Source organism: Mesocricetus auratus, unplaced genomic scaffold (genome assembly GCF_017639785.1).
Source record: "Mesocricetus auratus isolate SY011 unplaced genomic scaffold, BCM_Maur_2.0 Super-Scaffold_100007, whole genome shotgun sequence".
Classification (NCBI taxonomy): Eukaryota; Metazoa; Chordata; class Mammalia; order Rodentia; family Cricetidae; genus Mesocricetus; species Mesocricetus auratus.
In genome coordinates this window covers 51,833,815-51,846,237 of record NW_024429191.1, presented here as the reverse complement: position 1 = coordinate 51,846,237, position 12,423 = coordinate 51,833,815, and the positions used below count along the sequence as shown (strand labels likewise).

The window sequence follows — 12,423 nt, the reverse complement described above, 5'->3', positions numbered from 1 at the left end:
AGTCTGGGTACACGTGAACACAGTCTGACAGCGGCCATCTGTTGTGGTGGGCTGGCACAAGTGGTTCGGGAAGTGCTGGGATTAAAGGAGTGTGCCACCACTGCCCAGCCAGAGCTGGAATTGTGATGCTCTAGTGTCAGAACCATTTCTTTGAGGCCTCTCCCAGGTCCACCCAGGGTGAGCCTGAAAGACCCATATATGGAGGGGGCAAAATGGCCTGGTCCAACCGCCCTCAGCCCCGCTCGCTGGCTCTTTGAATCTAGCCATTCCCTGTACAAACTCCAGAGAAGAGGGAAAGGCTCATCAAGGCTCTTTTGAAAAGACAATTGTTTTCAGTACCCAGTAGGTTTGGTTAGCATAGAGTATGGGGGCCTTTATGGAATGACAGGCATGAGATTTATTTATAGCCTCCACTATTTCCTGGATCAGGGGTCACATTCCAGCTAGAAGTGGCCCCCAAAGTCCCAGCTGCCCAAAGCAAGTTTTAGCTGGTTGCTGGGCCCAACCTCTCCACAGCAGGGTAGCTTTCTTATCTGCACCCAAACCGGCTGCTGTCCATCCCTCCTGGATAAAGACAGACCCTCCCCTTGTTCCCACTCATAAGGTGACACCAAGAAGCCAACCCGGTGTGGTATGGGGTCCTGGAAGTGGTCGGCGGTTGCCTACTCCAGGCCTGCACAATTGTCCTGAGAATACCTGGATAAAGACAGGCCAGTAGAGGGAGGTCAGAGGTCAAGGCTAGGACTACCACAGCTTCTTCTCCACATACGTGCATAAGGCAGCAGGGGTGGGGTGGAGTGGGGGCGGTTATGGCAGGAGAGAAGAGGGAGGCAGCATGGTCCTGAGCAGTGCTCCCAGGAGGTCCAGTCAAGGCTCTTCCAGTGCAAGACACCTCCTAGCAACACCTTGGGTCACAGCTACCAGGACCCTTATATTTTCCATTTCATGATCCAAAAACATAGCTCTCCTACCATGATCCAAAAACATAGCTCTCCTACCATGATCCAAAAACATAGCTCTCCTACCATGATCCAAAAACATAACTCTCCTACCATGATCCAAAAACATAGCTCTCCTACCATGATCCAAAAACATAGCTCTCCTACCATGATCCAAAAACATAGCTCTCCTACCATGATCCAAAAACATAGCTCTCCTACCATGATCCAAAAACAGCTCTCCTACCATGATCCAAAAACATAGCTCTCCTACCATGATCCAAAAACATAGCTCTCCTACCATGATCCAAAAACAGCTCTCCTACCATGCATCCAGCATCCACTGCAGCATGGGGAGGGAGGAAGCAGAGGCAGGCTGGAGGCAGCTGGTGAGGACGTGGGAGGGGCTGGGCCTCACTTACCATCCATGTGGTTCCTGGACAGATACTTGAGGGCCTCATCGAGCAGGATGACAGGCAAAGACATCTGGAGCACCACCCCCCACTGCCGGCCACTCAGTGGGGTCACCTGGAAAATGAGCTGGTGGGGCAGGGAGACCCAGTCACAGGCTGTGGATCTGTGTCACCCACCTGGGCTCCAATGGGCTCTCTGTGGGCATGTCCCTGGGAGCCCTTCTGTCACACCTAAGTCTCCCCAAGGACATGCTGTCCCTTGCTCACACAATCCTTCCCCGGCCCTGCCTTCCACTCAGGCTCAGATAGTCCCCTCAATGAGGGGGTTCTACCTTTCATGTCCCCTGAAGGTGGGGACCTATAGGGGGGTGATAGCTAGCCACATCTCTCCCTGCTGTCCTTCCTGTCCTTCAGGTGACTTCTATTAGAGAGGTCTAGGAAGGCTCAGCACCAGTTGGGACCCCCTAGTGTCCAAGGACTACTTGGTGCCTGTAACCCAAGAAACTAAGGAAGGAGGGGGCATGGGGGCAACTCACAGGCAGGGGAGGCACCAGAAGGATGAGGAAGTGCAGAGCCATGGACATGACCACAGCCCCCAGCAGCCAAGGGTTCAGCCAGGGTGGCATGCGCAGCAGTGACTGGTTCTCTGAGACGCTACCAAAGGCACAGGGACTCACTCAGGACGGTGTCAGGCCACGGCGGGCCACCCACCTCAGCAACCACCTCTCTACTTAGGTTGTAGAGTCAGCATGGATATTTCCTGTGCATATCCCACTCACCCTAGAGGCCAACCTCAGGGCTTGGGCCTACGTTCTCTGTCCCTCAGGTTCACTCCTGGACCTCCATGGTATCACACCCAGGTCTTTCTCTCCTGAATCCCAATTCTGGCCCCACTGACTCTCAGAACGGACCTCTATCACCCACAGACCTCAATCTTCAATCTACTTGGATCCCAATCCCTGTCCCTTTTGACCTTAGACCTCAGTCTGTCTTGGACTCCTCTGACCCTTAACCCCAGCCCAGAATCCCCTCTGCCCAGCTCACCTGTTGAGGGCATTGCACATTTCAATGGTCACAAGCACAGATAAGGCCATGGTTGTGGGGAAGCGGGACTCAAAGACCTCACAGTCGATGCCGTCAAAGAGTGGGTTGTCTTCAGAGCACTTCAGGAAGTTCCTCTGAGGACAAGGTGAAGAACAGCTGTTACTGAGGTTCTGGACAGAGGAGAGGGAAGGCTTCTCCAACTTTGGACCAACTGAGGATGACTATAGAGTACAGCTCTGCAAGGATGAGTCAGAGCGACTACCCTGTGGTGGTTGTTCATGGATCATGGGAGTAGCTGGCTTCAGGCTGGGGAAGGCACTGGGAGGCCATGGGGTTGGGGCGGTGATCAAAAGAGACCTCATAAATACTCAAGTGCTTGCCAAGATCAACCAACACAACTACACTTAAATAGAACTGACCTCAGAAGCAGACAAAACCCACACGTGCCCTCTTCAAAGTCATCACACAATTCCTGCCTCACTCTCTGCCCTCTGCTTATGACACAGAGAATGAATGGCCAGGGCTCAGCCTTAACAAACACCTCCTCTGTAGTTAGTGAGCTGTTAGCACCATAAGGAAGCTGCCCCCCACCCCAGGAGCTTTCTTTCTGCTCACTGGCCTTGTTCAGAGTCTCCTGCAAAAGATGCCAAACTGAGGATGTCTGGGAGAACTGACTTGTTCTCTCCCACACCATGGGGGTGAGTGCCACTGAGTTCACCTGGGTCTCTCAAGCATAATTTCATTTCTTTCTTTCTTTTTCTTTTTTTGAGACAGGGTTTCTCTGTGGCTTTGGAGGCTGTACTGGAACTCACTCTGTAGTCCAGGCTGGCCTTGAACTCACAGAGATTCGCCTGCCTCTGCTGGAATCAAAGGCATGTGCTGCCACCACCACCCAGTTCAAATAATTTTATTTCTTACAAGTCTCTTCTTCACAGGGCTTAGTGATAGGCATTGTGCTGTAGAGATAAATCCTCCAGGGACAGGTGGTCTGACCGAGCAGTAAATACAGCACTGTTGGCTCTGTGCATGAGCCTCTACTGTCACACAGGAGGAAAACTATTGGCCACTAAGGCTTGGCTAGAGCCCTCCTAAAAGCTGATTGCATGCATGTGCCCCCAGACCCAGTTTACAGAGTGCTGTGAACTAAACCAAGTGTGTCATGCATGTTAGGTTCATGCATGTACCAGCTGAGCCACATCCTCAGTCCGAGCTCAGCTTGAGTTGGACCATTTATGCAGTCACATAACGGAGTGTGGGTGTGGTGGTTTATTTTAACTGTTAATTGGATGAAATTTAGAATCACCTGAGGGAGTGTGTAGCCCAGGTTGGCCTGTGGATATGTCTGTGGAACAACTGTCTTGATTATGTTAACCAATGTGGGAGCCCCAGCCTGAAACCAGACAGTGGCATTCAGTGGGTCTGGGCCCTGGACCACAGGAAAGCAGAGAAAACAAGCACCTCCTGCTCATTAGCGTGCACTTCACATTCGTCTTTAATGATTTATATACCAAAGAAAGGGGTTTTGTTGTTGGTTCGGATTTTAAATGAATATATATGTGTATGTATTCACATATGATTTTATGTGTATGGGTGTTTTGCCTGACTGGATATCTGTGTACCATGAGTGCCTGATCCCTCAGAGGCTACCAGGTCCTCTGGAACTGGAGTTACAAACAGTTGTGAGCTGTTACACAGTTGTTTTCTGAGGCTCTGACCCTGGCCTCTGCAAAAGCTGAGCCACCTCTCAAGCCCGTTCCTGTTTTGTTTGAGACGGGGTTCGCACTATGTATCTCTGGCTGGCCTGCAACTCGCTATGTAGACCAGACAAACCTTGACCTCACAGGAATCTACCTGTCCTGGGTACTGGGATTAAGGTCCCAGCTGGCAGAATTGTTTTAAAATATATTTCTTTATGGTTTATTATTAATAAATAATTGCCTTGTGTATGTATTTTAATACTTATGTACTTGGGGTCATATAAAAATTTCTTGAGTGAGAAGGGATTTCAAATAGAAAAAGTTTATGAAACAGGAAGCTGGAGGAATACCTTGGTGGTTAAGAGCACTCGCTGCTCTTCAGAGATCCTAAGTTCGATTCCTAGCATCCACATGATAGATCACGACTGTAACTACAATTCCAGAAATCTGACCACGTCTTCTGGCCTATGTAGGCACCAAGGACACATGTGGTACACAGACATAAAAGCAAACAAAACACTCCTACACATAAAATTAAAAACAAACAAAGCCAGGTGGTGGTGGTGTTTGGGAGGAAGAGGCAGGCAGATCTCTGAGTTTGAGGCCAGCCTGGACTACAGAGTGAGTTCCAGGATAGCCAGGGCTACATAAAGAAACCCTGTCTCAGAAACCCAACACTCCCCCACCTTAAAAAAATAGAAAACAAGCAGATACTTTTTAAAAAGTCATGAATCAGAGTGTTCTCTTTTGGGAGTTTCCTCAAGAATCCCTCTCTTGAAATCTGAAAACTCTAAGGCTGGAAAGGTGGCAGAGGCAGGCAGATACCGGAGCCAGCTGAGTCTATGAATCTATGAGCTCCAGGTTCAGTGAGAGACCTTGTCTCAAAAAAAAAATAAGGTTTAGAGTAATCAAGGGAGACACCCAATGACAACCTCTGGCCTCTGTACACATGTGCACATGTACACACACAAACACATAAATACCAGAGAGACAGAGACAGAGACACAGAAGCACAGAGAGGGAGAGAGACATCGGTGACTCTAGCCTAAGGTTCTGTCTCAGCCTCCCATTGAAGCACTTCCCACCCTGAATAGGGTTCCCCATTTCCACAGCCCCTCCCCCAGACTGCCAGCTCTTTGTAGAGACCCCCTGATAACACTCCCATGGCTTCAGTAATTTGTGCCCAGGCCAAAGTGAGAACTTGATAGATATTTCCTGACCAAGTGACTGAATGAGGAAAGGAATGAGCTAAGAGCAGTTGAGAAGAAAACATCACGTCAGGCTGACTGGGGCTTAAGGAGATGTCTAATGTGACTCCGGGGGTCAGCCTGAGTGACGAGGCAGACAGTGGGTCTGAGATGAGATAGAGGAGAGAGATCATTGTGGAAGGAGATGGCCTTGGTGTGAGCCTTATGGTTTGCATGGGGCCTGTGAAAATGGCAGAGGTGGTAAATAGCATCTGTGGGGTGGGATCTCAGGAGAGAGACAGGAAATCCCTAGAGATGGGAGAATCCTTGGTCTAAAGCAGTGGTTCTCAACCTGTGGGTCGAGACCCCTGGGTTGAACAACTTTTCAAAGGGGTAACTTAAGACCGCCTGCATTTCAGAGATTTACATTTTGACTCATAACGGTAGTAAAATTATAGTTATGAAGGAGCAACAAAAATAATTTTATGGTTGCGGACACCACAACTTGGGGAATGGTATTAAGGGGTCATAGCATTGGGAAGGCTGAGAACCACTGGTCTGAAGGATGGATGTAGACACAGTGATGGATGGAGGCACAGTGCCACACTCTAGTCCAAAGCTATCACGGGAGCCAGTGGTGTTGAGGTCATCAAGGATGATGGGCTCCCTGGCTGAGGACAGGAGGGGAGGGATGTTAGCCTTTGAAGGAGGCGGGGCTATGCTCTGTATTGTGGCGAACTGGTAGAGATGCTCTCTGGTCTCGAGGGCTGCTGGGTACAGAACATGGCCCTAGGGCCACCTCCTCTCCAACAATGCAGGTGGCATCCATCAAGGAAGGGTCCCAACTCCCTCAGCTGTCCTTGTCCACTGTTCTGTGTGTCTGTTTCAAGCAAAGGGCCAGAAGGAGACACAGCAGCTGAAAGGGCATCTGGCTTGCTTCCTGAGCTGAATGAACTAAGCTAAAACTGCTCTACACTGTGCTGTGTAGTATTTCCTTGAGCTGGGGAAGACAGCTGCAGGCCAGCCATGAAGGCTGTGTCTCCCTCTGGGACTCCCTCAACTATATCATCTGTAATTCCCCTGTCTGGCCTCTTCTTGCTCACCAGCTGATAGAAGGTGACTTGAGGTCCCTCGGCGTCATATAGGAACCACCAGGTGGCGGCAGCCACCGTAGCCAGGCCTACATACACTGTGGGCAGAGGAAGAGACACAGCACAGTAAGCAGTTGAGTTTGTTTGCTTGTTTGTTTGTTTGTTTGTTTGTTTGCCATTCATATCCACTACCCAACCATCCCTTGACTTTCCCTCTCCTTTCATAAGCCATGGCCTACTAACATCTATCCTGTGCCAATCATGGGCTCTGAGTGGCAGTCTCATCTGCCACACTCTTGGGTATAGTGACTAGTCTAATTTGCACTAATAAAAACTAATAGAAACAGGCCTGAGGCTTTTATAAAAATAAATTCCAAGCCGGGCAGTGGTGGCGCACCCCTTTAATCACAGCACTCGGGAGGCAGAGGCAGGTGGATCTCTGTGAGTTCGAAACCAGCCTGGTCTACAGAGCAAGTGCCAGAATAGGCTCCAAAGCTACACAGAGAAACCCTGTCTTGAAAAACAAAACAAACAAAAAATAAAAAACCAAAACAAAACAACAAACCTCCCTGGGCTGGAGAGACTCAGTGAGCATAAGCATGAAGATCTGAATTTGGATCCCCACCATCCATGTAAAGGCTGGATGTGGCCAGGTGTGCCTGTAATCCTGGCACTATGGGTTTGCAGGATACAGACAGGAGGATCACTAGAACTTTCTGTGGCCAGCAAGCCTCCCCTGCCTCCCCCACCCCAAAAGGGCAAGCTCCAGGCTAGTGAGAGGCCCCACCTGAAGGGAAAAAGGCAGACTGACAGACCAGCCGTACCCTGTGCCTAGTCTTTTTAGTCACATGAGCCCAGAGCATCTGCTAGCGGAAGCTAGCTGAGTTGCACTATCTGCAGTCTGCACACCTAGGATGCTCCTGAGGGATAATTCCCTGCTCACCTCCAATAGCCAAATACCGGAAGAAAAGCCAGCCACTGATGAGAGCCTCACGGGGGTTCCGAGGCAGCTTCTCCATGATGTCCAGATCTGGTGGGTTGAAGCCAAGTGCTGTGGCAGGGAGGCCATCTGTCACCAGGTTTACCCACAGCAGTTGCACAGGGATCAGGGCTTCAGGCAGGCCCAGAATTGCTGTGAGGAAGATGCTAAAACCAGAGTCATGGGCTCTAGCCCAAGCAGACCAGCTACCACCAGAGGATCCAGCTATACCTCTTACCCCAGGCTGGAAGAAGGACCCTCTGCAGTTTCCTCTGCAGCCCAGGAGGGAGGAGTGTGAGTATACTGGCTATATTTGCCCTTTATGTCTAACAAAAGACAGTTGGGTGTATACACACATACCACATGCCCAAGCAGCAGACATGTGCAAACATGTAAGGCCTGTTACTCAACCACACAAACACATAAACACAAGCATTCACCGATATGCTGGCCCCAAAGCACAAATGTGCAGAATTCACCTGCATTGAATACACATGACCTCACAGCATCCAGCAGCCATCTCTCCCATGCAAACAGGAATGGGAACATAAGCACACTCTGGTCTACATTCTGTTTGAGATTATACCCAATGACATGTAAGAGCACACATGCATTCCTAAGCATAGACCTCTAACCTGAACACACCACACACACACACACACACACATTAATGCATGCATACATGAAGACACCCTGTTGCCCTGTGGTGAAGCTGCTTCTCCAGTCTTATGGGTCTCAAGAGTGAGAAGTGATGAAGAGGAAAGACCGTGGCTGGAGGATGGTAGAGGATGCTGAGGTGCACCACAATCCTGGGGAAGCCTTCTCAGGAACATAGAGTTGTTTGGTACAGGGGCTTGGGAGGAGAGAGCATGGAGCCTCACCAGACAACCTCACCAACATTGGAGGAGATGAGGTAGCGGATAAATTGCTTCATGTTGTTGTAGATGGCCCGGCCCTCCTCCACTGCAGCCACGATGGAGGCAAAGTTGTCATCGGACAGTACCATCTCTGCTGCTGACTTGGCCACAGCGGTGCCTGAGCCCATGGCGATGCCAATCTCTGCCTTCTTCAGGGCTGGTGCGTCATTCACCCCATCGCCAGTCTGTGGGCCGGGCCAGGTAGCACACACCTGAGAAACTTGTCTATTTCCTCTTATCCCTAGTAACCCCACTGTTAGCCCCAAGAACTCAGACAGATAGAAGACATGGTGGAGTCAAGAATGAACTTAGAGAGCCAGCCCGTAGACCCAGCCACTCATAAAACAAGCAGGAAGACCACAAGTTCAAGACCAGCCTTGGTAACTTACTGAAACCTGTCTCGAAATAAAAGTGAAAAAAGGTCAGGGGATGTGGCTCAGTGACAGAGTGAGGGCCCTGCAACAGCACCCCTGCCCCTCCCCACCCCCCACAACACGGAAGGAGGGAGGAAGGAAGGAAGGAAGGGAGGAAGGAAGGAAGGAAGGAAAAATAAGCATGATCTTATAAGTTGGTTTGAAGATGGGATTAGAGAAGTCAAGGGATATGGGCTTGGATGAAATTGGACAAGACCAAGTCTAAGTCCAGAGAAGATGGTGAGGCAGGGGTAAGGATGAGGTGGACCAACACTGAGGATTGGTGTGAAATTCAGGTTGGGTGTGGAGTAGACCATCAAACTGAGATTAGGGGGAAAACTAAAATCAATTCAGACATAAAGTCCAAGTCAAGGGCCAGGTACATACTAGAGTCACACGGTAAAGGACAGAATCTAGGCAAGATGCAGGCTGAAGGTAAACAATACAAATTAAAGTAGAGGTCAGAGTCAAGGTTATTGTCCTCATGACTAGTGACATAGTCAAGTTTGGAGTTGCAAGGTCAGGATTGGAGGCCAGTTTAAAATTGAAATCAACATAAAGTTGAACACTGAACAGTGTCAGAGAATCACAGTCAATGTCTTCGATCAGTTCTGGACCAGGTCAAGACTTATATGCATATCAGGATTAAGCTTAATGTAAATAATAAGAGGGTCAAGGGGCTGGGGTTAACCTCACTGGTAAAGCATGTGATTAGCAAAACAAGTTGGAGATCAAGGTCAGTGCTAAAGTCAAAGGTGAGGGCAAGAACTAGGTTCCAGCAGTAATCATTTAAAGCAGCTCCCAGGCTGTACCCGCTGCCCTGCACACCATAGCCTCACCATGGCAGTGATCTCATTAAAGGACTGCAGGTTCTCCACGATGCGAGACTTATGTGCTGGTTCCACACGGGCAAAGCAGCGGGCGGTGCGGCAAGCGTGGCGCTGCTGCTCTGGGCTGAGGTCATCAAATTCACGGCCCGTGTAGGCCTTGCCCAGCACATCTTCTGTGTCCCCAAAGATGCCAAGTCGACGGCAGATGGCCACAGCTGTGCCTTTGTTGTCTCCTGTGATCATGACGACTCGAATGCCCGCTCGGGAGCAGCGTGTGATACAGGCAGCCACCTCTGGTCTCGGTGGGTCTAACATGCCCACACAGCCCACGAAGGTCAGGTCTGTCTGTGGGGAGGGAGGCAGAGGCAAGCACATTCCGAGTCTATGCTTGACCTGGTAGGTGCCCAGCCACTGCAAGAAGAACCCAGCTCTCAGCACCCACCTCATACTGTACAAACTGGCTGCAGTCATCCAATCGCATGTCCTCCTTCCTTGGGGGTGTGTCTCTGGTGGCCAATGCTAAGCATCGCAATGTGTCAGAGCCTGAGCCCCAATCCCGGATCTTGGCCAGAATGTGTTCCCTGGAGGTGGTATTCAGGGGTGCTGTTCGGCTCCCCACTCGGACTGAGCTACAGCGCTCAATGACACTCTCGGGAGCTCCCTGCAGAGGGAAGGGGGAGTCACCTCCACCAGCCAGGACCCTGGCCCTCCTTACTGCTCAGTAGAGGAAACTATGGAGAAGGGAAGAACCACCCTCTGTAAGCTCAGAGGGGGAACCTGGTGGGTCTCACTATGAGAAAACCTAAAGGCAGGTGAGGTCACAGCCATCTACCAGCCCACGACTGAGACGGCTTACTGCAACATTTGGAGGTCTGGTTGGGATCTGCCTCTCCCGTGGGAACATGTGCCCCTCTCTGCTTGCCTGTGGCCACTGGAATTCCCACTTCATACGAGCGCCACAGCAGAATGGCATACTGAACCCTGCCAGGGCACTCGAAAGACAGGCACGCAGTGTGGCACGTGTGACCCTGGCAAGGTGGCTTTTGGTGGAGGGGTGACTAACTCCTCAGTTTTATCAGGGTCTTGCGTGGGCCTGGGGTTGGTTTCTGGCTAGCCCATCAATGGCCTCTTCCTCTCTCCCTTAGCCTAAAAACCCAGGGGCTACCTTCTCTCAGTAGCCAGGGTTCCCAGGATGGAAGCCCTGTCATTTCACGGGTACTCCACTGTAGGGATGGGATCCTTCTGTTGGATTTGAAAGCAGCCCTAGAGAGCTGAAATGGGAGTTTCTGCTTTCTCTTCCCAGATTTCAGCTTCCAAAAACTAGGCACCAATCACATCACCACCAGTGATCAGAGGCAAAGGAGCTTCTGAGAGCTTCTCGCCCAACTTTGTCATTCCCATGGGGTGCCTGAGACGGTAGAGGAGCACTGCTGACCCCCAAGTCCTGTAGCAAGGCAGTGACCCTCGGGCCAGAACCAGGGACCTAAGTCACTGGGTGCTGTTCTCAGTTCCCTAATGCATGCTGACCAACCTCACTTTGACAATGGGCCTCACGGCTCTCCGGGTCTCCCCACAGCTGCAGTGTGTGGGGCTGTTTATTTGTTTGGGTTTTGGTTCATCTGCTTTTCTTTTCTCTTCTTTTCTTCCTTCCTTTCTTTTTTGAGATAGGGTCTCATGAATTCAGACTCGCTTAGGTAGCAGACCCTCCTATCTCTACTCCCTCGAGTGCTGAGATTCGAAGCATGTGCCACTGTACCTGGTTGATGTCATTCTAGGGAACAAACTTATGGCCTCTTGCACTCTAGGCAAACACTCTACCAGCTATACTTTGTGGTGTTTTAGAGCCTGGAGACCAGATTCCCTGCCCCCTGCCCCCTACTCCCCTCCCCCAGATCCCAGAAGTAACCCCAGGCCACACAGGCAGGCCCCCACCTTCACAAACATCTTGCTGCCTTGGGTTTTGGGGTCAGGACGGGTAGGTGTGCAGTACACAGACATGGACTTCCGGTCCCGGGAGAACTCGAGGGTGAACTCCTTCCGCATGAGTTGCTTGATGACCTGCAGGGTCCAGGAGAGCAGGGTCAGGGCATGAAGGACAGAGCTGGCAACTCTTGCCTGCTTCTCACTAGCCAATCAGAAGAAGATCTGCACTCCGCTGACTCTTGTTTCTTGTGGCCTGCTATCTGCACTCCGCTGACTCTGGAACTCAAGGTTCCCACCTTCTTCTCCCAGAATGTGCTCATTTCCCAACTGGAAGCCTGTGCCTACACCCAGCCCTTTCCTCCCTCTGCTCCACAGATTCATCTTACAAGGTGCTTGAGGTCCCGGTTCTCCCTCGAAGCTCCCCAGCCTGTACTTTTGTCTTTCGCATGCACAGACATGCCAGAGCTCTGGGCTGCGCAGCATCCACAGACACACCAGAGCTCTGGGCTGAGCAGCCAAGGCAGCTGCATCGTACTCACCGAGTTGCAGGCGCCAGCGCGCTCCACCCGGGACAGCGCTTTCAGGTCTGTGTCAAACACGTTCATCTTCTCTACGAGGCAAGTCAGGGCTGTCTCCGTGGCCTCTCCTACCTTCTCATACACGCAATTGGCCTGAAGGGTCACAGCACACAGGGAGTAAGGGCCTCCTGCTGTCTTTACTTACTAATTTTGAGATAGGGTCTTGCTATGAGCTCAGGATGGCCTCAAATTCACAACCGCCTCAGCCTCCCGAGTGCTGGGATTGATTCTATGAGTACTTCAGCCCACAGGGCTTCCAGGCTCTTCTCGCTGAGCTTCAACCCTCCTCCCTTACCGCACAGGGCTCCCGGGCCCGTGTTGTTATCAGTCTGTGCTATGACACACACAGAGCATCTTTTGGAGAGGCAGTGTGGTCATACCAGTCCCCTGCTCAAAACCCTTTGGTGGCTCTC

At 51.1% G+C, this 12,423-nt stretch overlaps 1 protein-coding gene across 4 annotated transcripts in view; it reads right to left on the bottom strand.

Annotated features, from left to right (window-relative positions):
• The window catches only part of Atp2a3 (ATPase sarcoplasmic/endoplasmic reticulum Ca2+ transporting 3), a 31,443-nt gene that overhangs the window by 3,379 nt on the left and 15,641 nt on the right, over positions 1–12,423 (bottom strand). For 2 of the 4 annotated variants that reach the window (XM_005067435.4, XM_021225676.2), the window contains 11 exons: positions 11,972–12,103; positions 11,442–11,567; positions 9,952–10,170; positions 9,519–9,854; positions 8,231–8,451; positions 7,314–7,516; positions 6,383–6,468; positions 2,396–2,529; positions 1,888–2,005; positions 1,361–1,478; positions 624–696 (listed from right to left, as the gene is read on the bottom strand). In XM_005067435.4, the coding sequence (XP_005067492.1) occupies positions 624–696; positions 1,361–1,478; positions 1,888–2,005; positions 2,396–2,529; positions 6,383–6,468; positions 7,314–7,516; positions 8,231–8,451; positions 9,519–9,854; positions 9,952–10,170; positions 11,442–11,567; positions 11,972–12,103 (1,766 nt within the window). Of the gene's footprint in view, positions 1–623; positions 697–1,360; positions 1,479–1,887; positions 2,006–2,395; positions 2,530–6,382; positions 6,469–7,313; positions 7,517–8,230; positions 8,452–9,518; positions 9,855–9,951; positions 10,171–11,441; positions 11,568–11,971; positions 12,104–12,423 lie in introns of those variants that run through there. The other 2 variants (XM_005067436.4, XM_040749101.1) reach the window with 2 other exon arrangements.